This window comes from Falco rusticolus, chromosome 16, assembly GCF_015220075.1.
Source record: "Falco rusticolus isolate bFalRus1 chromosome 16, bFalRus1.pri, whole genome shotgun sequence".
Taxonomy (NCBI): domain Eukaryota; kingdom Metazoa; phylum Chordata; class Aves; order Falconiformes; family Falconidae; genus Falco; species Falco rusticolus.
In genome coordinates this window covers 5,590,129-5,612,252 of record NC_051202.1, presented here as the reverse complement: position 1 = coordinate 5,612,252, position 22,124 = coordinate 5,590,129, and the positions used below count along the sequence as shown (strand labels likewise).

Sequence of the window (22,124 nt, the reverse complement as noted above, 5' to 3'; positions counted from 1 at the left end):
CTGACCCGTGGGCCTCGCTGGGGAGGGGGCAGCAGGTTTTAGCCGGGACTGGTGTCGATCGCGACCCCTCCCCGTGGGGCTGGGGGCCGGGGAGCCCCGCCGAGCCGGCAGGGGGCGCTCCCCGCGCAGCGCCGCGCAGGCGCAGTGCGCAGGGGCGCGGGCGCGATGGCGGAGGGCCCGCGGCCGAAGAGGAAGCGGGAGGAGGAGGCGGAGGCCGGGACCGTGCCCCACGACGGGGCCGCCGCCGCCCCGTTCCCGCTGGCGGAGCTGCGCTTGCGGCGCGTGCTGCGGGAGTCGGCGCGGGACAAGGCCGTGTTCCTGCACGGGGAGGTACTGGGCGGGCGGGGGGGCGAGCGGGCCCGCCGCCGTGTCCCCGCGGAGGGGTTACCCCGCCCCGTGGAGGCCCCGCCCCCGCTGCGGAGGCCACGCCCCTCTGGGCCACATGGCGCGGCCCGGTTCGCCGTGGCCGGGGCTTCCCCGGTGTCCTCCGCTCCGCAGGGCTGCGGCCGAGCCCGGCCTTTCCGCAGTCCGCGCGGCGCGGCCCCACGCTCGCGTTTCCAGCCCGGTGCTGCCCAAAGCGGGCTGGGGGCGGTTGCTCCCTGGAAGCCTTATTGCAAGCCTCAGGTTGTGTTTTCTCGTTGGTATACCTGTTGCTTTTATCCCTGCGAGCTCTTTTTTCGTGCTTAGTAGGTAAAGTGGCATTGAATTGCAAGCAAAATGCTAACTCTAGGGCTGTTAATAGGATAGGTTTGTCAATCAGGTGCCATAAAAGGGAAGTTTGTAATAACACTAAGTTTTATGGCCAGGGAGCCTGGCCATGGTGCTGGAACCATGTAGCCACCTTGGCTCCTGTCTCCGAGGTGTGCATCTGAGCAGGCAACGAGGACAGGGCAGTTTCAGGCTGCTGCTTTGCTCTCAGGGCAATGGGTTGATGGTCAGTAGGTGACTGAGCTGGGCACAGACCTGCCTGCTCTACCCTGGGACTGTGGCTGGGTTGGGAGCCCCGGGGGAACCCCTCTGTTCTCCCCAAGAGGTGTTCAGTGAGGCCTCGCCTGGGTCCTGTACTGACAGGAGTGACTTGGGGGTGTGCTCCACACCCTGCACCTACCAAAACCAGCATGCTCAGGCCATACCTGGATGTGGGTTGTGGTTCCTTGGAGCAAAGCAGCAGCGCTTGACCCAAAACAGTCAGGGAGCAAACTTGTGCCATGATACTAACTCCTACACCTGCCTCTGCCTTCTTCCTGACCTCTCTGACTGCCTGGTCAGTGGCCCTGTGGCAACTTGCAGGTGTATCTCAGATGAAATCAGTGATGTGGGTTAGTGGGAACGAAGCTGTGGGTGCTGGGAGCATCTGGAGAGGTGCATGTGAGCTAGGAAGTTTTCCGCATCCTGTCCTCCTGCAAAAAACCCGCTTGTGTTCCCTGATAGGGAGCTTCAGGGCAAACATGCCTTTGTATTTTTGGACAGGTGCTGCCCAGTGGGTGACTGAGCTAGGAGTGGGTTTGTGCATGAAAATGTCGAGGCTGCAAGGTGTCTGCCATGGTCCCTAGGTGGAAGCGATCAGGTTCTGGCCTTGAACTCTCCACCCAGTGTTGGATCTGTGTTTGCCAGTGGCTTTATCTGTTCTTATTCCAGGTGACCAGTCCCTCTGGAGAGGGCACAGATGCTGTAGTCATCCTGGAAAAGACTCCCTTCCAGGAGGAGAAGGTACTGGACCTGCTGAAGAAGCACACAAAGCTGGAGCTGCAGATGCACAATGACATTTACAGCACATACCACCTCTATCCTCCCCCGGAGCTGAGCGGTGAGTGTTTTCAGCCTCGCATGGGGGGGTGTCCTAGGAGGGCTGCTTGCTCCACAGTTCAGCTGTGGACCAGTGGTCATAGCTGGAATGCTGGTCAGAGTGCTCCTGCTAGCTCTGGAGGGTAGGGTGCAGTGAGATAAGCAAATGCTGCTGGGGGACCTGATCACACCACCTTGGTTGTGGCTTGGCTGACAGCAGCCAACCTGGCTGAGGTGGGATCGGTGGGTTGTTGCTGCTCTGGAAGTGATGTATTACTCCTGAGGCTTCGGATCCTGCCTTGTTTCACCCCCTTTTCCCTGCACTTGTTGGACACCTAGCTTGACTGATGAGTAGCAGGCCATTAAATGCCCATAGTGTGATTACTTGTAATCATCTGCCTGTGCCTTGATTTAAAGATGAAGAAGACCTTATGGGTCTGACAGCTTTCCTTGTTGTTTGGGGTTTTTTTTTCAGTTAACCTGGTATGATAGACTCTCCCCATATGGCTTATTTAAAAAACAGTCTCTGCAAAGCACACGTCAGCTGCATCTCTTTCCAGGGTGTAATCTCTCTCATGTGCTTTATTTTTGTTGCTTGGTGAGGGCAGACGTCTAGTATATTTGCAGAGGGGATTTAAATGTTGGTAATGCTGAATGCCTGGGGCAGGCGGGCACCTGGCCTCTGCCTTTCAGGCCTCGCCCTGTTGATTTCACGCATCCGTGTGTTGTGAAACCCTATTAATAACAAAGTATGACAAGGTCAGATGGACGGGGTGGATAGCTTCAGTGAAAGACTCATTCTGTGAGATGGATTCTTGTCACTGTGGAAAAGGTGTCCTGCAATTGCAGCGCACTCCAGCCACCGCTGGAAAGCAGGGCTGCTCTTTTGATAGGCTGGGCACTTCAGTTTAATGCTGGTATGTGTTTAAATTCTGGAAGTGCAGTGATTAATTACATGTTGACACTTCCATAAACATAATGGTAGCCAAATGGGTTTAACAAAGTCAAAATTAATCAGAGTGATAGCCTTAAGTAAGAAGTTGTTTCAGACCCAGTTTAAATTTTTGGGATGTTTGATGTGCCTTCCCAAAAATGTTCTTATTTTAACACTGTTTCCGTGGTATAGGAGGAAGCACCGTCTGGCTCTGGGAGCTTGGTAGTTGTGCAGAGCTCCTCTTACGCTGTTGAGGACTCAAAATCAGAGGTTTCAGCATTACAAAGCCACCTTTGTTCAAGGGCAGGAAAACACCACACCACCACAGTTGTTGCAAATGTGCCTTGCGTGGGAAGATGTTAAAGCTGTGCTTTCGTCGGCTGGAAAGACTCCTGCTTGGGTGCCGGCAGTGACTTGCAGCAATTCCCACGAGGTGGCATTGCAAGACTAAAATCCCTTGGGTCTCTGCAGCCGTCCTGGCATGTGACTGCCTCGTAGCCCTTTGCTGTGTAACTCCAGCATTACTCTGAGAGCAAAATTATTTTAAGATCTAGGCCAGGTGCAAATCCCCTTGCAGGGGTGAAAAGGCTGTTAAAGGGTTGTTGGTGTCCATCAGTGCTGTGCCAGGTCCTGCTTTTTCTGAGAGGCTGGAGCAAACCCAGGTGAACCTGGGTCTTCTCACGTCCTGTTTCTTGCCCTTTGTTAAACTAAATCCTTGCACGGGTTGTTTCTCTTCAGTGCTCCCTCTGTGCTGTGACTCTGCCCCGTGGAGCCATGCTGTTCATTTTGTGTATGGCTGGACCAAACCTGTGCTTTGACATGAGTGTGCGGTTCCTCTTGCAGGCTTGAATGGTGAAAAACCTTCTAGCTTCCTTCTGCTGAAGTTTATCTTTCTAATTACTTTTTAAATTGCCTTTAAAATATAGAGTTTTGCAGAAACATTACCCAGTGGTGCATCTTTGCTTCCCACTCCTCTCCTTGGCACTGCTGTGCTTGCTCTGGATGTTGGGCAGCCTCAAGCTGGAGACCAGGAGGAGGCTGCGGACACTGGTGCTGCTCTCCAGGTTCCCTGGCTCTGAGTGGTGAGCAAGGAGACTTCTTCCTTCTAAGCGATTCAGGACCAAATAGCTGTTTTTGCGGGCATGTTGCATGAGCCACTGGTGGGCAGTTGATCTAGAACCAGAGGAAGTGGTTGGGTGTGTCAGAGGGGAAGGAAATTGCTCTTTTGAGCTGAGTCACAGCCCAAGGAGGGAATCAACATGAGAAATGCTGCTCACAAACATAAAACAAAGGAGAAATTTCCTGAAAGGCTGCAGACAATGTCATGGCTTGTGGGAAGTCCCAGGATGTCGAGTGATTGTATAGAGACCCAGTGGGCCCTTGCATGAGGTGCATCTCAGCCTCTTGGTTGCAGGGTTAGAGAGATACAGGGTTTTATCTCCTGATGCTAGCAGGCTTACGTCTGGCTAACAGGATGCAGTGAAAGTGTTTTGCAAAAAAAGGTCTAAGCAGTTCCTCTGAAAAGTCCCAGGTTGTGGTGGTGTGCAGAAGAGGAATTCACCCTGGGGATTTTGCAGTATCTTGGGCAGCTAAGCCCCTCCATGCTCAGCTGCTTTCTTTCTAAATGTAAGATAAATCTCCAGAGTGAGGAAATCATGACCGCAGGTGACTCATGACGTTGAGTGTGTTGATGTGTGAGTAGCTGCCTCCGGGTCCATCTGCTTTTTCAAAGCATGTTCGTTTCTGAATGCTGCCTTTGTGGTCCGAAGTCCCCGAGGGCTCTTCATTCAACTGGAGTGCCTTGATAGCTGAAAGTGGATATGGATATTTTTTTTTCACCCTCTCTCCGCCTCCTCACTTGAGTTGGATGCTCTTCCCTCCACGGAGTCAAGCTAACACAGGCCCTGTGTGATGAAAGCTTGTTTTGTCTTGGTGGTCCACTGCGAGGCTGGGCCAGTTGCTTTGTTTGCATAGTGAAGGCAGAGAAAGGGAGGCCAAAAGAAGCACATTACCTGAGCAAAGGACTTGCCCTCTGTCCTGTGAAGAGGAACTTCGCTCTGCTGCTGCTTAAAGATGAGATTTTCAGGGCTGGGAGCACACCAGTGTGGGGGTGTGTGAAGACAGTGCCAGTCAGAAAAAGGGCCTCATCTGTGTCTTGCTTGGCTCATCAGTTTCACTGGTCACCTGAAGAGATGTCAAGGCTAAAATGGGAAATAACATTTGCAAACCAGCTTAGTAATGGTCAGAGCTTGTCTGAAGGGTGACCCAAACCACCTGAATAAGAAGGAAATCTGTGAGTGAGCTTGTGAGGAGGAGCGGTGTCAGTGTGTGCCCTCTGACTGTAGCTGCTTTGCTGCTGGCCAAGGCAGGCATTTGTATTTAAGGCCAGGTGCTGGATGTTGCCTAGATTTAAGAGGCAGCTTATGCCTAGAGGTGTGAGATACTGGTGGAGGAAGCCCGAACTCTAGGACTCCCCATTGCAGGGAGAGCAAGGGCTGCTTTCATAGCAGGGGAAGGATTTTTTTTTCTGCTGCCAAAGGCTTGACTGCAAAAGCCAGATGGTTCGTTCAATCAATGCATTCCCTGGTAACATCCAGCTCCTGGTGGTGTTCACACCCGGTTGGTAAGGAGAGCTTGCTGTTTCCAGCAAAAAGCAGCCTCCTCACCTCCTCCACACCAAAGATGTGCTGGTGTAATTTAAGGGCTCTTATCAGTCCTTTAAGGAGTCTTGTACTCACCGGGCACGGCTCATCCCTGTGTTGCAGGCTGAAGCTTATTAAAAAATGTTTAAAAACGAGCATATCAGGAGGAGCTCCAGCTTCATCCCTCTGACACAGGGTGGAGAAATTGTGGGAGAAATGGGAGAGTGTGGAAAGAAAGTGTTCAGTCATACAGGAAGCAAGACGTATCCCTGCCTTCCTGAGCCCAAAAAGCATCTGGTTTCAGGCAGTGAGGAGCTGAAGAAACTTGCACAAGCTGCACTGGGAAGGCTGGTTTGTCTCCTGGCACTTCCACGCTCCGCCTGCCAGTGGGGCTTGCCCAGCAAAGAAAACTCTTTGCATTTATACTTAAAAAGCTGGAGCTTGAAGCAGTGGGAGCATGTTGGGTGGTTTGGGGCATGGTGGGAGGTATCATCGTGTTTTGTTCTTTTTTTGGGGGAGTTTGGTAACCTGTAAATTTTTTTTTTGCCATGGCTGTTGCAGCTAGAGTCCATGGAGTCCTTGGATGAGAACCAAGGCCAGACAGCCTTGGCAGAAGTCCCCATCAGCATGCTTGGCTTGCCCTGGCATGTGCTGGCCTTGGAGACTGTGAGCTCTTGCAAGCTCTATCCTTTTCTTTTGTGCCTTTATTTCATTCAATGATGAGAGCCCCAGATGTCTGAGGCAAAGCTGTGGTCGTACCTGGTTGGGGGTGGGTTAAAATCAGGTGTTCCCCTGTGACTGCTGTGTAGTTGTGATCATAAAACTAAATGTTAATACAGCAGGAGGTGGTTGTGCCTCATATTTAGTTAGGGCTGCATCAAAAGAGATACCTGATGATGGGAAGACAGTGTAGAGCTGTATGCAGCAGGAGAGAGGTTTGCAGAGGGGGGGAAAAATTTGCATGAGGGCAAATGTGACTTTCTGTGCTGCTTCCTGAACTTGGCACCTTTCTGCACCCCAACGATTGAATTGATTAGGCAGATTATGAGCCAAAGCTTAGCTTCCTACTAGCAAAGGGAGGAAAAAAGCACCCCTGCCCAAAAGTAGAAACTAGTTGTTCCTGCCCTGTCTGCTTCTCTTGGCTCCCTAGTGTGTTTAAATCTACTTAAAACAGCTACAGTGGTCCATTTTAATGGCTGAGTGGGATGGGAGCAGCAAGTGCAAGGCATCTTGGTGGGTCACCCTGGCCTGTCATCACTGTTCACGTAGTTGGAAATTTAATGTGCCAAGCTGGAGGGGGATTTTGGCAAAGCCTGGGGACAGCACAGGGTGAAAGGGGACAGGGCATCGCTAGCGGGCCTGGAGTGCACTTTGCTACATGTAGAGAGAGCTCATACCTCCTTCCCATCTGCAACGTGTAGCTGTCCTGCACCATAGGGAGCATGGGGTAATGTGTTCTGTCCTCTCCTGGTGACAGCTACCTTCAGCCCTTTTTTTCTGTAAGTTCCCCAAATTGAACTGGTGTTTTGGTTTTGTTTCTTGTGTTTTGGGTGGGTTTTTTTTTCACTCTAGTTTTTAGTAGGAGAGGGGAGAAGTAGTTTTGTTTCTGGTCAGTCCAAGCTTCATTTTCTCCTGGGCAGGGAACAATGGTGTCGTATGTCCCCCCAAACATCCTTTGTAGGGTGAACTGGCCAGTCACTTGTTCTTTACCACTTTGGTACCTCTGCTTCCTGCTCATCCAGGTTCCTTTAATTAAACTTCCTTTTTTATAACCTCCAGTTAACTGATGGTAAGTCCTGACTTCCAGAATAAACCACAGATGTTTCATGGCATCCCTAGGCTGGCATTCAGGAGCACGCCGGCTGATGTGACTCAGACATGAGTGGAGACAACCCCTGGCCCTTCAGTGAGCTTAAAAACCCACATCACATGTCCAGTGGTTCTTCATCTCCATTTCCTGGCCGGGGTAGGTTTCAGCTGCCCCACAGCGTACGTGATACTTTAGTGTACGAGGAGCCTGCCATGAGCAGGGCGACTTTGAAAATGGAGCACGAATGTGGCTGGTCGCCAGCAATGGAAAGATTTTGTGGTGAGCCCTGTCTCGCCATGGATGTTTCTTGTGGCTGAGCCCAGCCTTAGCCAGGACTTTACATCCTGTGTGCGGGCTTCTAACGATAGTCAGGCTCTGAGCACTTATTAGACAGCTTCCCTGGCTATAGTGATTTATGCTAATTAGCATTGCTGGGGTGTTTCAGGGCTGATGAGACCTCTAGAAGGGAAATAATCATTAGTGAACCACAGCTTCTCCCCCCTCTCCTCTTCCAAACATCTGCTGCTAAGCCACAGCTGCACACTAAGGATTTTGCTGATCTCTCACTAGGCTTTAAAAAGTAAAGTGGCTCTCCCCACCATGAGCAGCCAAACTGGGGAGGTGTTGGAGAAGCCATGAAGGGTCCTCTGCAACCCCATCCCAGCCAGTGCATGGCCTGCAGTTATCATCGCCCCAGCGTGGACTGCGTTCTGCTGCAGCCCCTGCTCTTGTTTTGGGATCTAAAATTGAATTGTGGAAGTCTCGCTCCTCAGGCTGGATGTGGTATCTTCTTATTGTTTGCCTTTTTGTTTTCTCCCCAATGCTTTGTTGGTCTTCTTAAGTGAGGAGCAGAGGAACTGTAGCCTTGTCTGTCTTTAGTTGTGTGGGTTTTTGGGTTTTTTTGGTTTTTTTTTTTTTGCTATTACATCATCCTGCTAGAAGTGCTAATAGAGTCCTGGAAAACAACCTTGTTTGAACATGTGTATGGTGGGAATCAGACCAGACTGCCCTTGTGGTTTGCATTTTCATATTTCATGTTACCAGCATTTTCCTGTGGATTTCATTAAGCTGGGTTTGGCATGAAATGAAAAGGCAGAGTCTCCCACTAGTGTAGCGCCAACCTTTGAGGAAAAAAACCAAACCAACCACCAAAAAACAAACAAAAAACTAAAAAAAAACCAAAAAAACACCAGCCCCAAAACACCCTAAATCCTGGCTTTAGGAACAGATTTTTGTATTCGGTGTCTGGCTAGCATATATGCATATAGAAAGCATGGAGCAGGTCTGGTACCCTGGTGAGTGTGCAGCCCATGGTTTTTGTGGCTGTGGCAGAGCTTGGGCACGAGCTGCAGTGTTTGCAGTGCCCCAGCCACTTGCTTCTGCCCGATCTGCTCGGGGTTTATCTGGGCCTGCAGGGGTTTTCTCCTTCCTGCATTAAGTTTTATAGCAGCTCTCCATTAGCTGGGAAAGTGGAGGCACTGCTGGTGCCCTTGGAGTTGTGGCAGGCTCTGTATCGCACGTCTAATCTCTGCCAAAGAGGGGGTTTTTCTGAGTGTTTTACTGCTGTGGGTAAGATTTGCTGTTGCCGAGGTCAAAGCTGCCAGCTTGATGAGGTGTGTGATTGCGTCCTGTTTAACGGCACAGGAAAAAATACAGAGCAAAGTTTTAATCTTGAGGTAAACAGAAGCTGTCTTCCTTTTGCAAGAGTAAACAGCTAAATGTTCTTTGTTTGTCGGCTGGTGCAGGGCAATCACTGAGCCCTTTCCCACCAGCTCATTGTGCGCTGTGTTAACCTATACGCCTGTGGTGTTTGCTCTAGATCCATCCCTGTGCCCTTGACCTTTTTGCCTCCTGCACTTGGCGCTCAAGGCCAACATCCTGACGGTTGAGAGCTCTGGGAAGGAGCTGCTCCTTGTGCTGGCCCTGCTGCTTGCAGCTCACGCAACGTCTGGTTTCGTGGCTGGAGAAAGTTGCTGGGTGCTCACTTGCAAACATCCTATGAGCTCTGGACTCAAGTATGGGGAAGAAGAGGCTGCCCTGGGGGTCGTGCTTCTGTCCTGGCTGCACATAAATTCCTTCCTGGGAGCCCCAGCTCTGCCCCTGTGTTGCTGATATGCCTGAAAGAGCAAGTGTGTGTGGAGAAAAAAACCTTTCAGGTGGCGAACTCCTCCACCTGAACTGGAAAGACAGGCCCTGGCTGTGTTGTCAGCTTATCCTTGAGAAAAGCAGCGGCAGCCCGGGAGGTTAAAGCACATGTTTGCTTTCATTGTCTGTTCTCCTCCACCCTGCTATTTTAGTGGTATCTTTTCAAAATGTGTTAGTGTGGCATTTATTGGAAGGGAAAACAGATTTGTCTGGGACTGAAGGAAGTCATGTGGATTTCGTCTGTGATGGTAACTCAGTGCATGTGTTTGTTTCTAGAGATAAAAACCACGGTGGTGTACCCCGCCACAGAGAAACACCTTCAGAAATATCTCCGTCAAGAAGTGCACCTCATCCGTGAAACCTGGGAGGATTATAAGAACATAACACTGCCCTTCATCCAGTCGCAGAGCTTCAGCATCCAGGTATGGTTCCACTGCTTCCTCTCTGCAGAGACTGATGTCTTTGGTCTCCTTCTTAATGCGTGGGCTGTCTGTCTCCTCCGAAGCCCAGGTTGGAGGCAGAAGAGCCTCTGGGAGTGCTCTGCCCCTTTCTCCCTGTTGCCTGTTCCATCAGCATGTTGTCAGCTCTGTGGTACTGTGTCCCCTCACCTGGCTGGGCAGCCTGCTTCTCAAACACGACTGGCTGCAGGCTACTTCTGCTGGTCCTGGGCTGTGGTGCTGCCTGTTTTGCTCAATGCATCCCCTTATCTATCGCGCTTTCTTGACGCTGTCTGACCTTTGGGGTAAGCTCAGCAATGGTAAACAAGAGCTCTCTTTCCCCTAAAACTCCCCCGGTGTCCCCATCCTTCTATCCTCTAGGGCATCTTTCTCCATCTTTGCAGGAAAACATTTGCCTCGGAGATGGACCCAAAGTTGCCTTTCCCAAGGTTTCTGGAGACTTCCTATGCTGGGGCGTTCCTCCTCCTGAGGGTGGCTCCCTGGGCGTTGGTGCTGTTAGCTGGGCTTTTTAGGAGTCTCTTGGGTGTTGTGGAAAAAGGAAAGCACAGATTGCTCTTGGATTCCTGCATCACAACTCATTCCTTGGGCTTTGCCTGTCTTTAACTGGTTTTGATGAGTGGAAGGGAAAATGTGAAGGGTAACGTAAATATCAGGGGACTACAGAGGTGTCTTTGTTTTCCGCTGGAGGATGCAAAGAGCGGATGCTTTCAGTATAATAGTTTTATTGTGGTGCCAGTCACTGGACATGTGTTGTCCTCACTGGGCTTGTGCTGGAAACAGCAAGAGCAGTCAGCTGGTGACCTGCCCATCACATGAGGCAGCATTGGGTTTAAAATTCAGCTCATCTGATCGGGGAACTTATTTAGGGCACTGATAGCTTGGCATTTCTGAAAAGAACAGGCATAAAAAAATAATCCAACACCCCCACCCCCCTCCACACCCCCCAAATTAAAAAAAAAAAACCCAAACAAAAACCCAACAAAAAACCCCAAGGAGCAAACTTTCATTTCCTGCTGAGCTTCATGCCCTGCTTTTCTTCCAGGGTCACAGAGCACAGTGATCTTGTGCCATGCTTTCCAAAATCACTTTGAGAATCTAATCTTCTCTAAAACGTTGCTAGGAAGAAAAGACCAGAAATTTAAGGAAAAAACAGATCAAGGGAGGAGAGATTGGTTTCTCCCTAAGGATATATTCAGGTCGGTTCACAATGAGTCTAAGATTTGATTAGCTTAATTAAACTCTTGACAGAGTTCCCCAAAAAGGCTGTCTTTTTATCTTGAGTGCTGGTCTGCCCAGCATCTGCTGACCCAGCTTGCTCAGCGTGCCTGCAAGACCGGCTGTATCTTGCCTACCCACCAAGGGCAACCAAAACGTTTTATACCTAAACTTGATGGGGAAAATGATGTTTCAAAACATCTTCAGGTTCCAAGCCCTAGCTATTTTCTGCTGCCTTGTTTTATCTCTTGGCGACCTGGCTGGAGACTCCCTTGGCAGTCCAATACTTAAGCTAGAGTGTAAAGTGCATGTTGGAGGTGCAGAGAGGAAGCTTGAGCTCAGGCTGGGAGCCAGGAAAAGCAAAGGTGCGTTTTGACAGCCTTACTTCATCGCTTATCCTTGGTCTTTTTCGTTTTGTGGCTGAAACTTCTCTGGATGGTGCTTTGCTCTGAAGGAGAAGTAGGGGGGGGGATAACCAGAGCAGGGATTATAGGCAGTCTGGAGGCTGAAGCTTTAAGTACGGAAGGGGAGAAGCAGCGAGCTGTGTTCTAAGCGGTCAGGAAACAGAGACGTGCATTGCCCAAGAAAACACAGGCCTTTTGTATTTGCCCAGCTGAGTGCTGGCTGCCAGCAGCTGGAGCTACATCTAGCCTCAGGCTTGCAAGCAATCTGCTCCTTCTTTTTTAAATGGGGAGGGGGGGAAAAACCCACCCAAATCAGCAGAGTTTCCTTCCCAGACCTAGTTGTAAAGGTTTCGGTGCAGCCTGGGAGGTAAAAAAGTGCAAACAGCCCTGTGGTGCTGCAAGAGGCATCTGCTGAGGCCCATGAGAGCTGACTTCCACTGCTGCCCACCTCGCCAGGGCCTGGGGCGCACGGGGTTGCTTGTGCTGGTGGCTGATCTCTCAGAGTGCCTGTACCTGTAGGTTGTCAGCCAGTGGGAGCACGGAGGAGGGATGCTGGTGCCCCTTGGGGCTTTTAGTGCTTGCAGCAGCTCCACCCGGGTCACCTAAAGCAGCCAGGTGGTCTTGAGGTGTTGCTAGACTGCGCTGGGGAGAATTATCTCTCCGCATCCTCTTAGGGGCAAATGCAACTATTTATACAGCGGGCTAAGCCATCTCTGTTCAATACCTCATCTCCAGCTGTGGCCAGTTCTTGAGAAGAAAACAAAAATCCCCGAATAATTTAGCCGCCTGGCAGTGCAGTGCCACACAATGGGGTTGGGGGTATCTTTTCACTGAAGGGCTCATAACAGCCTGGGTTTTGTTGTTGGGAGTGTTTTATGAGTAATTAACTACAAATGTCACCAGACATGAAATTACTTGGTCGTCTTCAAGTCATTGGGCTTTTTTTACATTGTAGGTGCAGGGAGTGTGCACTAATCCATGAGCTTGGGCTAAATGTGCCTGAGGCGTTGGTTTCTTTTCTCTGCTGGTTTGTAAACTGTGTATTTCTCTTTCAGTGGGTGTATAATATCCTGGAAAAGAAAGCTGAGGCCGATCGAATCATCCATGAAAACCCAGATCCTTGCAATGGCTTTGTTCTAGTTCCAGATTTTAAGTGGAATCAAACCCAGGTTTGTTTGCTCCTCCTATCTTTGAAGGGATGCTGCTTGTGGGAAGGTAATCCAGAGGAAATGTCCACTTTCATGCTGCTAATAGCACGCTAATGAAAGTTTTAGTAAGGAACTATGTCCTTCCTGTTCACACTGTCATTAAGTGATGATATTGCCAGAGCCTTTTATCATGTGCTAATTGTGGGAACTGCAGAACACAGGCTGTTCTCCCTGCTGCTGGGTGATTTCTTTATTAGGTTTGCTTTCTCTTTCCTGTATTAGCCCAAATGTTGTCATGATATGTTTGAAGCTAAATCCAGCTGTGTATTTGTTCCTGCTGAACTTGTTTGGGTGTTTTGTTTTTTTTGCAAGCCTCTGCTTTAGGCACAAACTGGGCAGATGTGTTGGCCTTTGGTTGCTGCAATTAACTCTCCTCCACACAGTATTAAACAGATGGTCCTTAGCTTAGGAGCAGCTGCTTAACCCCTCGTAGGAGTGGCCACACATTGAAATGCAGAGTGTTTTAAGCCCAGGCTGTAATCCTAAATTGAGTGGCTTATTTCCTTGGGCTCTGGCTCACTTCTGTGCTGTACATCTGCGGATGTGCCTGGGGAGGTGAAACTCCACACACGCACCCGTTGAAGTTGGCAGAGTGGAGAAAAAAGTCCTGTTTTGTGTTTCTGATCCTCAAAATGCTTCTGCAGATCATAGAGGGGGAAAGTTACTGTATGATTTAAAACTCAGAAATGGGAAATAAAACTCAAAACAAAAAAAAAAGGGCTGCCTGCTTGTGGGCAGCACAATTTTGTGTTTGTGTGCTGGCAGCCCCTGTTTCTGGTCTGATGCAGAGTCTCCTGGGGAACTGAATTGGGGAGGACAGGTAGTTTGTGCAGGGAATTCATGGTGGCCAGAGACTACCCTGCAGCATCAGCTACTCCAAAAATCCCTTGTTAAGCTGTGGTGGGGTAACCAAGCTCGAATTTTAGCTGCTTCACTGGGAGGCATGATCTTCATCCTGAAGAAACTTTGCAAAGCAGGTGATACATGGCAAGCTTGCAGCCTTGCTTACACCACTGTGCCTTGTTCAGTGCCCTTTATTTTCAGGGTGGCAATATTTAGAGGTCCTAAAAAGTGCATCACACCACCCCTTTCCTTGCTTTGAGCAAAGCCTCAGTGTAAATTCTTGCTGCAGCCAAGCTTCACAACTCTCATCAGGATTGGAGATGGATGGGCCAAACCCCTGTGCTTTAGCTTTCTCTGGAGACCTGTTGTATCAGTATCTCACAACTAGCATGGTCAAGGAGCATTTAAATGGTAGGATCTGTCTTTAGGGGAGGTTTCCCTGTGCTGCTGTTGCCTCTTAGTATGCTGAACAGGATCTTCTTGATTTCTTCCCAGCTGCTGTCTGCAACAAGAGAGCCGTCATCCCTGGGGCTATCTGGGATGTTCATGTTGCCTGTCTCTTTCCCAGGCAGGCGAGTCAGCATCCCAGCAAGGACTGTCGACTTCTGCCTTTGAGCCAAGGAATTTCTTCTTGGCTATGGGTGGTGCTGAGCCAAAGCCGATCCCAGCAGCCCCAGGGCTGCCTGTGAGCACCGGTTCCTTTCTGCTGTGTCCCACTGAACAGGCAAGGCTACTAAACTACATCAGGGAAGTGAGACAGAGCTCCCAGCAGGACTCTCCGAGCCTTCCCTTAGAGTCCCTTCGATGGTGTTGCCTTGTGCTAGCTTAGCACCTTGCCTGCAAATGCTGCTTACACACCTGTAATTTCAGGCTGATGGACAGGAGGAAAACGTCTTTTTTGTGTCAGTCTGCATGCTTGCTGCTGGCCTCAACCTTCTGGGTGCTGCATCAGCTCTGGCTGCCCAACCTTGGTAGTGGTTTGAGTTGGTTTCTTGGGGTTTAGTTTTTTTTATTATTTTTTTTTTAAATTTGATGTGTAGCTTTTTTCCCCACTTCTTTGGAGTTGGTTTCAAACCTGCAGGAGCCCTGAGGCGTTGCCTGAAATGGTGCCCAGCATGACATCATACAAGGCCTTTTTAGCAACAGGCTTATTTGTTTCAAACAGCAACATGCAGATGTTGTTCTAAGGAGAAGAGATGTTTGCTTTTCCTCCCGCCAGTCAGCCCTGATCCAGAGAGGACAAGCTGATACACTGGTTTTTTTTTCTGGAGCTGTGCACAGGCTGCCTTGGGAATCAAACTGAACCATGAGCATTGCTTTACTAGCTAGGTGCAAATAACAGCTTCGTGTTTTGAGAGCCTCAAGACAGGGTTCTGAGAGCGTCTTTTGGCACAGGCATCTGTTTCCAAATAGCCAGATGGATTTCTCACAGCCCTGAAAAGATCTGCTGGGTCTCAAATATCTAAACCCTTTGCTTTGCAGTGTTTATATTAGAAAGCTGCTAACGGAGTTGAAGGAGACAGGGATTTTTAAGTGTGATGATCCACAACTCTGTCTTGTTAAACATTGAATTTGGTAAGTGCTTCAGGAGATGCCAAAGATCTGATTAAAAGCTGTATGTTGCTGCACTGGGGCCGCCCGGTGACTGATTAGATCTTGAAAATGGTTATTTATAGAACTGGTACAACTGGAAAGTGGCTGGCTGTAAGCACAGTGGAAATACGGGAAACTTTTCACTCAAATCTGCAGCTGCAGTTCTGGCTGCTGTGATTCACTGTAAATCCTTGTCTGAGCGTGGAGATAAGCAATTTGCTTGCTCTGCAGAAAAGGTTGTGCTTAGCATGGCATCTGTATGTGGGAGTTGCTGGCAGCAGACCCCGCTGCCTCCTGGGCTCCCCCATGTAGCAGGTTGGGTGCCCGCACCTTTTCTGCCAGCCCCAGTCTGCACTGGGACAACGCTTTTGAGATGCTTGGGGCGGGGGATGCTGTGAATGTGCAAGGGCAACAGTGAGTGCTGTGTTTATGGTAGGAAAGAGTTGATCGATCCATCTGCCTTTAAAGCTGAGAAGATATTTGTGGTCCCTCTGTTCATTGATTGGGGTGAAGCTATCCTTGTCTGGTTCTTCCTGGACAAAACCCCATCTCTCCCGAAATGATGCTTTGAGGTGCAGCGGGTTTGTGGGTGGGCGCATCTTGTACTGGGAGATCTGTACTGGATTCAACCCAGCTTGAGTGTGGGTTAAACATGATGGCAGATAGCCCCTTGTAATACAGCCTGGAAAGCTGTGGTTGGTATGTCGGATCCAAAGTGTTTGTGCCTCCATCTGCTCTCGCTGTGGTCACCTTCGTCACCATCCTCCATCTGCTCTGTCCGCAGCTGGATGACCTTTACCTGATAGCCCTCGTTCACTGCCGGGAGATCAAGTCTCTTCGGGACCTCACTGCTGAGCATCTCCCGCTGCTGAGGAACATCTTGCAAGAAGGCAAGGTAAGCCCAAGGCTGGTCTGATGCTCACTGCCTGCTTTATGTGGCAGCTGCTTGACCAACCTGCGCACACAGCATCTGTGTGGGGACTGATAACCAAGAGATGACAATGCATCGTTAGCTGGGGCTGCACTGCCCTTTCTAGCATCTCTACTCAGAGACCCTGGTCCATGCTGCTGTCAGCACCTTCCCCTGGGAGATGGGAAAGCCTTGCAGTGTTCGAGGTGTTTTAGGGGTGCTTGGTATTCTTCTGTCAGTGGTGAGCTGCAGGGCTTGAGCCCTGTCCTCCCCGTGTTGGTAACTTTTTTTTTTCCCCAGCCCTTAACGGTTTCCAGCGCTGACAAGTTTTTTCCAGCATTGTGATGAGGTGTGCTTGGTAGATGGATGTGTGATAGCTTCTCTTTTCTTTCACTGTGTTAGAAATTTGGAAAGTAATTCCACTGGAGAAAGTGGAGATTAATTAAGAGATTAGTCAGGGGATTGCAGCGCACTGAGCAGTGAACCAAGCCAGTGTGCCAGAGTTCACCGTTGCTGTTTATAGCTTTAATTACACCAGCTGGTAACAGCATCCCTGTAACTTGCCGAGCAAGCCAAAGCGATAAGGGTGGAAAGGAAAATGATACGAGTGGAGAGCACATCGTGTCATGGAGGGAGAAAAGTGGGGCAGCCGGAGGCATCGCTCCATCCCCGTGGAGGCTGAAACAGAGGATGGGGAAGAGCACTGTCATTCCCAGCTTCCCCCTCCCCTTGCTGTGAGGATGGAGGAAACAGAAATCACTCCTGCCTTTCTCCACCTTTTGTGCCTTCCAGGGGTGATCCTTCCCGTCTGCTCCAAGGTCTGTCTGTGCTCTGCCTGCCCCCAGCTGCCCTGTGCCCTTGCTGTGTATCGCTACTCCTGACCTGTGGGGCTTTTTTTTTCTCTTCAGGAGGCCATAACAAAGCGCTTTGGTGTGCCTGGATCCCAGCTGCGAATCTACCTGCATTACCAGCCCTCCTACTATCACCTGCATGTGCATTTCACTGCCCTGGGCTATGATGCCCCAGGCAGCTCTGTTGAGAGAGCCCATCTCCTGGCAGATGTGATTGACAACCTGGTGCTGGACTCTGCGTATTACCAGAAACGGGCTTTGACCTTTGCCCTTCGGGCTGATGAACTTCTCCTCAAGAAATTCCAGGAGGCAGGAAGAGTGTGAGCTGGCAGAGGTGCTTTTATATCTTGTTATTAATAAATGCCCATTTGGGTTTTTTTAAAAAGGTTTTGGTGCTTTTATTTTTTTAACTCTGATTTTGTACAAATTGGGGCTGACAGCCCATTGCTATAGAAACGGTGTCATCTGCTCAAGTCAATTAAAACATTGAGTAACCCCTTTTAGTGTTCTGGTTTTTATCAGGGTCACAGCACTGGACTGGGTGCCTCTGGGATGCAGAGGGGTTTGGGCAGGAAGGTCTGCGTGTCCATCTTCACCCAGAAGTCAACCTCTGCCACCAAATGTCAGCCCAAACACTGTTGGCAGCAGGAAGGGTCTGAGAAAACCCACCATCCTTACAAGGCTTCACTTATTTCCTATGAAATTACCCCTGGGAGCGGGATTGCAGCTTTTTGGGGCAGGGAGGGGTTTCTTGCTCCAAGTAAATCAAATGACTAACCCGAGTTGTCACCCCTCCTGGCTGGCCAGCTGCTATGGGCTCTGTGAAGGCAAGCAAGACTGTGCATGCTGCTTGATCCTCAGCCCGAGCACCATCACCTCAATCCTGCTAATTAGTCATATATCCAGCTTAAGTGAATTTATTTAAAAGGGCAGCCCCTCCCTGACACAGGCTCCTCAAGGTTTTGCAGGGATTCCTTAGCATGCTTGTTAAAAAAACCCCTGTAAAATAAATAACACTGCTCTTCCTTAAGCTAAGGTGGTGGTAGGGCAGTAAATGCCTTCCTGCAGCTGGAGGGTCCTGGCAGAGGAGCCTTCTGAGACCCTGCATGACTTTCCTGCTATTTTGCAGCTCTGCTGAGGTTTTTTTCTTCTGTTTCTAGTGAGATGCCAACGTCTTCCTCACTGCTTGACTCTGTTTAAATGGTCCTCAGGCTGTGACCTGGTGAGAGCCACCAGTTGTGGTGGGGAAAAACAGATTTCTGTGCACAGAGAGAGGCTTGATCTGCTGACCTAGCCATCGACCCCCCTGCATCTTCTCCACTGGGCACCAGCCTCTGAAAACTTCATGAGTTCTTGCTGCCAAAAAGGGCTCTGGTTTCTGGTCAGCTGGTAACCAGGGATGTAATTGCAGGAATCATCTTGCTGGCTACCCCAGTTATTTATTCCTTTCAACCTACTGGGCTCTAAGTTTTTTTTCTTTTTGCTCATAGAGGGAGGAACAGAATTGTTTGAATGCAAACATGAATTGTTTGCGGGGCTGCTCAGTACACCGGAGTGCTGCCCTGTGATGGAGTGGTCCGGAGCTTGCCTGGATTGTGAGTAATATAATTGGAGATGCCTGGGGCTTGCTTTGGCTCATCCAATTAATAAATATTCAGGTCAGGCAGTTTCCTGGTACCTTTTAGCAGCAGGGAGAGGCAGGGCATCTGAATGCAGCTATGTTTTCTTACTGCTCTGCAAAAATGCAGAATGTGGTAAGAAATTTGGGGTAATCCGCTAGGGGAGTCTCTCCCTCTTGTTTCAGATCTACCGGTCTCCTGAGCTGAGCACATCTGGGGCCAGAGTTGATTTAGGGCCTGGGGAGCTGCTGCAGAAGTGGATCTGGAGATGGTCATAGAATCATTTAGGTTGGAAAAGAACTTTGAGGTCATCAAGTCTGACTGTTACCCTAGGGCTGCCAAGTCTATCACTAAACCATGTCCCTAAGTACTTTATCTATGTGTTTTTTAAAACACCTCCAGGGGTGGTGATTCTACCACCTCCCTGGGCAGCCTCTTCCAATACTTTGATACTCTTCCAGTGAAAAAAATTTTCTTAATATCCAATCTAAACCTCTTGTCCTGTCACTTCTTATCTGGGAGAAGAGATTGACCCCACTCTGCCTCCAGCCTTCTTTCAGGTAGTTGTATCAGAGTGAGAAGGTTCCCCCTGAGTGTCCTCTTCTCCAGACAAGACACCCCCAGTTCCCTCAGCAACTCCTCATAAGACGACTTGTGCTCCAGACCCTTCCCCAGCTCTGTTGCCCGTCTCTGGACACGCTCCAGCACCTCTACATCCCTCTTGTAGTGAGGGGCCCAAACCTGAACACAGGATTTGAGGTGCAGGGGGATGGTCACTGCCCTGGTCCTGCTGGCCACACCATTTCGGACACAAGCCAGGATGCTGTTGGCCACCTGGGCATGTTGCTGGTTCATGTTCAGCTGGCCATCAGCTAGCACCCCCAGGTCCTTTCCCACCAGGCATCTTTCCAGCCTGTAGTGCTGCCTGGGGCTGGTGTGACCCACGGGCAGGACCCGGCACTCAGCCTTGGTGAACCTCATACAGTGGCCTCAGCCCATCGGTCCAGCCTGCTCCTCAGCAGATCAACACTCCCCCCCCACCCCTCAGCTTGGTGTCATCTGCAAACTGACTGCAGGTGCACTCGATCCCCTGCTCCGGATCACTGATAAAGATGTGGAACAGAACTGGCCCAGTACCGATCCTTGGGGAACACCGCTTGTGACCAGGCAACTCCATTCACCACCATCGGCGTGGCTGGCTACCTGCATCCCGAGGTTTGAAGTTGCTGGGAGAAAAGGATGGATTTTTTTATATTTTTTTTTTTTTTTATACTGGAGCATTCTCTGTGCCAAGATGGAGCTTGGTCTCCCTGGGTGAGGGAACATCACAGTTTTATGTACCCACCTAGGCCAGCCCAGGAATGGAGATGGTTAAACAACAGATGGGACCATCCTATCACTCAGGAAGCTTCCCTGTTCTTCAGGTGTTAAAAAAACCCCAACCCGTCTTGAAAATAGACTTTTTGAGGGCTGTGACAGATGACCAAGCAGCACATCTTCTGCAGACCATCTGTCTGTTCCCGCTGGAGAAGTTGTTTCTCCTGGGAGACTTGAAAGCGCTGCCTGGCCATCACCCATCTCCTTTGGGAGCCGGGGGGATACACGGAGCCCAGGATGGGGGCTGTCCCTGCCTGTCCCAAGAGAAGAAGTCCAGGGGCTGCGTTTTGATGGATCTATGGCTGGAGGCTTCAAAGGATTTATTGAGGTCCTTGGCTTCGCCAAGCCAGACAGCGTTTCCAGGCTGTGGGGTGAGGAAGGGTGAGCCCGAGGTGGTCGGCAGGACAAAGCCGGCTTGTGCTGGCCATGAATCACCCCTTTCTTGTTCCTCTCGAGCAGATGCTGCGAGCCTGGCCGAGGGCATCCCCCTCTTCCTTTTATTAATAGATTGTGCTCGCCTGGCTCCTGCTTCATCCTCATGACCCTTTCAGGAGCGTTTTGGCCGCGGCATAATGGTGTGAGGCCATCCTGGGATGGTAATACCTCTGCCTGCGCACCTGTGGGGCAGGCACATGGTCCTGCTCCTCACTGCTGCAGCTGGGGTGTTTTCTAAACCATTTTCTTGATGCGATTTTCAAATAGCTCTGGACTGGGTGATGGCAGAGCTCATTACAAATTCACTTCTCAAACAGCCAGGATTTCCCCCCCCCCCCCCCCTCTTTTCTTCTCCAAATTACTCGGCGCTCATCATGCTGAATTAATCTAACTGGCAATTTATCCTTTGTAAATTAAATATTAGGGCAGGGTGTAGTCATTAGCAATGACTAACTACCCAGCGAAAGCTAGTGGCATTCTGCTAAGGCAGCAAATACGTTTCCAAAGCGCGGTATTTTCTGGTGGGTTTTAAAAACGTGTGGTTTGCTGGAGCTGCGGTGGCCACTGGAAGCTCTTTGCTGCTGGTCTTTGGATCCCCCTCAGGGGTCCCCTGCTCACCCAAGAGGTGAGCAGGCGACTCAGGCAGCCTTACCTGCCCTGTGGATGCACGACTGGTGCCCTCAGATGGCCTGAGGTTTCTACGGGGTGGCCACAGCTGGTGTCCGCTGCTTGGCATGGGATCACCATTGTTTTCCCAAACCTTGGTGAAGCTGCAGGCACAGCACCGAGCCCTCAGCACAGCGATGCTGGAGCAGCTGGGCTTGCATCTCTGCAAGAGCTTTTATTCTGCTCTTGGTCCTGTTGATGCTACCCCTAGCCATGGGGGGATGCTCAGGGATGGAGGCCATCACCCCAAAACGAGCCCATCGCACCATCACCAGCAGGAGGGAGCCGAGAAGATCCTGGGAAGCAAAGCTTTGCAGCCTCTTTTAATATTCTGTCTTGGGGGCATGGTAAAAATAGACATTTGGGATGCATTATTATTGCTGGAGTTTTATTGAACGTCGTTTATTGTTTTCAGATGCAATAAACGTAGCAGAGGAACCCAAGAGACCGAAGGGTCTAAATATCCTTCAAGCAAATCCCAGCTCCCCCTGCTGAGCTGCGGCCCTAGTAATTACCCCAGGATTGTCTATGAGCTGGTGGCAATTAAAGCCTAATTATGGCGGGTTTGCCTGTCACCACGGGTAAAATTCTGCCCTGTTGCCTCACTTCTTGCCAGCAAGGAACCCCCATCTTCCATAGGTTGAGGGATAAGGCAAGGATGCTCTTCAAATACCGACGCAGTTGTTCAGTTAGCCTTGGCAAAGCCAGAGCCATCAGCTCAAAAGGTGTTTCATTAATTAATATTATTGGTGCTGGATACCCCTGTCTTGATATAGGGCTGGTGCCCTCCGTGTTCCCTCTGTCTCTTGCTTTCCAGCCCAATAAAAAGGAATAAACTTTGCTGTCTTCAGCAGCGAGCTGCCTGCTCCGGAGCCGCTATTTCACATTATTTCTTATTTAAAAATCAGCATTAATCTTGTCCCAGAGATTGGGAAAGCCCAACCCAGTGCGGGAGGGTTGGATTTTGGAATGTAGGAATAAAAGCCGTGCGGGGTCGGCTGCTGATTTTGCTTATCATGGGGATGGGATGGAGATGAAATCTTATGGGAGACGGAGGTGGCTGGACATGGGGTGTTCCTGTGGCGGGAATTAATTTTTCTGCAGGAAAAAAATTAAGTAGTAATATCCAATACCGAGTTGATGATTTTAAGGAAAGCCATCCCCAGATCCTCCGTGCATCGTTGCATGGTGCTTCGGCTGGGAATGGTGCGACCCCCCCGGTAAATCCC

At 50.2% G+C, this 22,124-nt stretch overlaps 1 protein-coding gene across 1 annotated transcript; it reads left to right on the top strand.

The window, feature by feature from the left end:
* The first annotated feature begins 151 nt into the window (after positions 1–151).
* Positions 152–17,288, top strand: DCPS (decapping enzyme, scavenger). Its single transcript, XM_037409796.1, has 6 exons — positions 152–330; positions 1,639–1,807; positions 9,593–9,738; positions 12,449–12,562; positions 15,822–15,932; positions 16,856–17,288. Exons 1-6 carry the CDS (start codon positions 166–168, stop codon positions 17,120–17,122), a joined length of 972 nt encoding a protein of 323 aa, XP_037265693.1. The 5' UTR covers positions 152–165; the 3' UTR covers positions 17,123–17,288.
* The last annotated feature ends 4,836 nt before the right edge of the window (positions 17,289–22,124 follow it).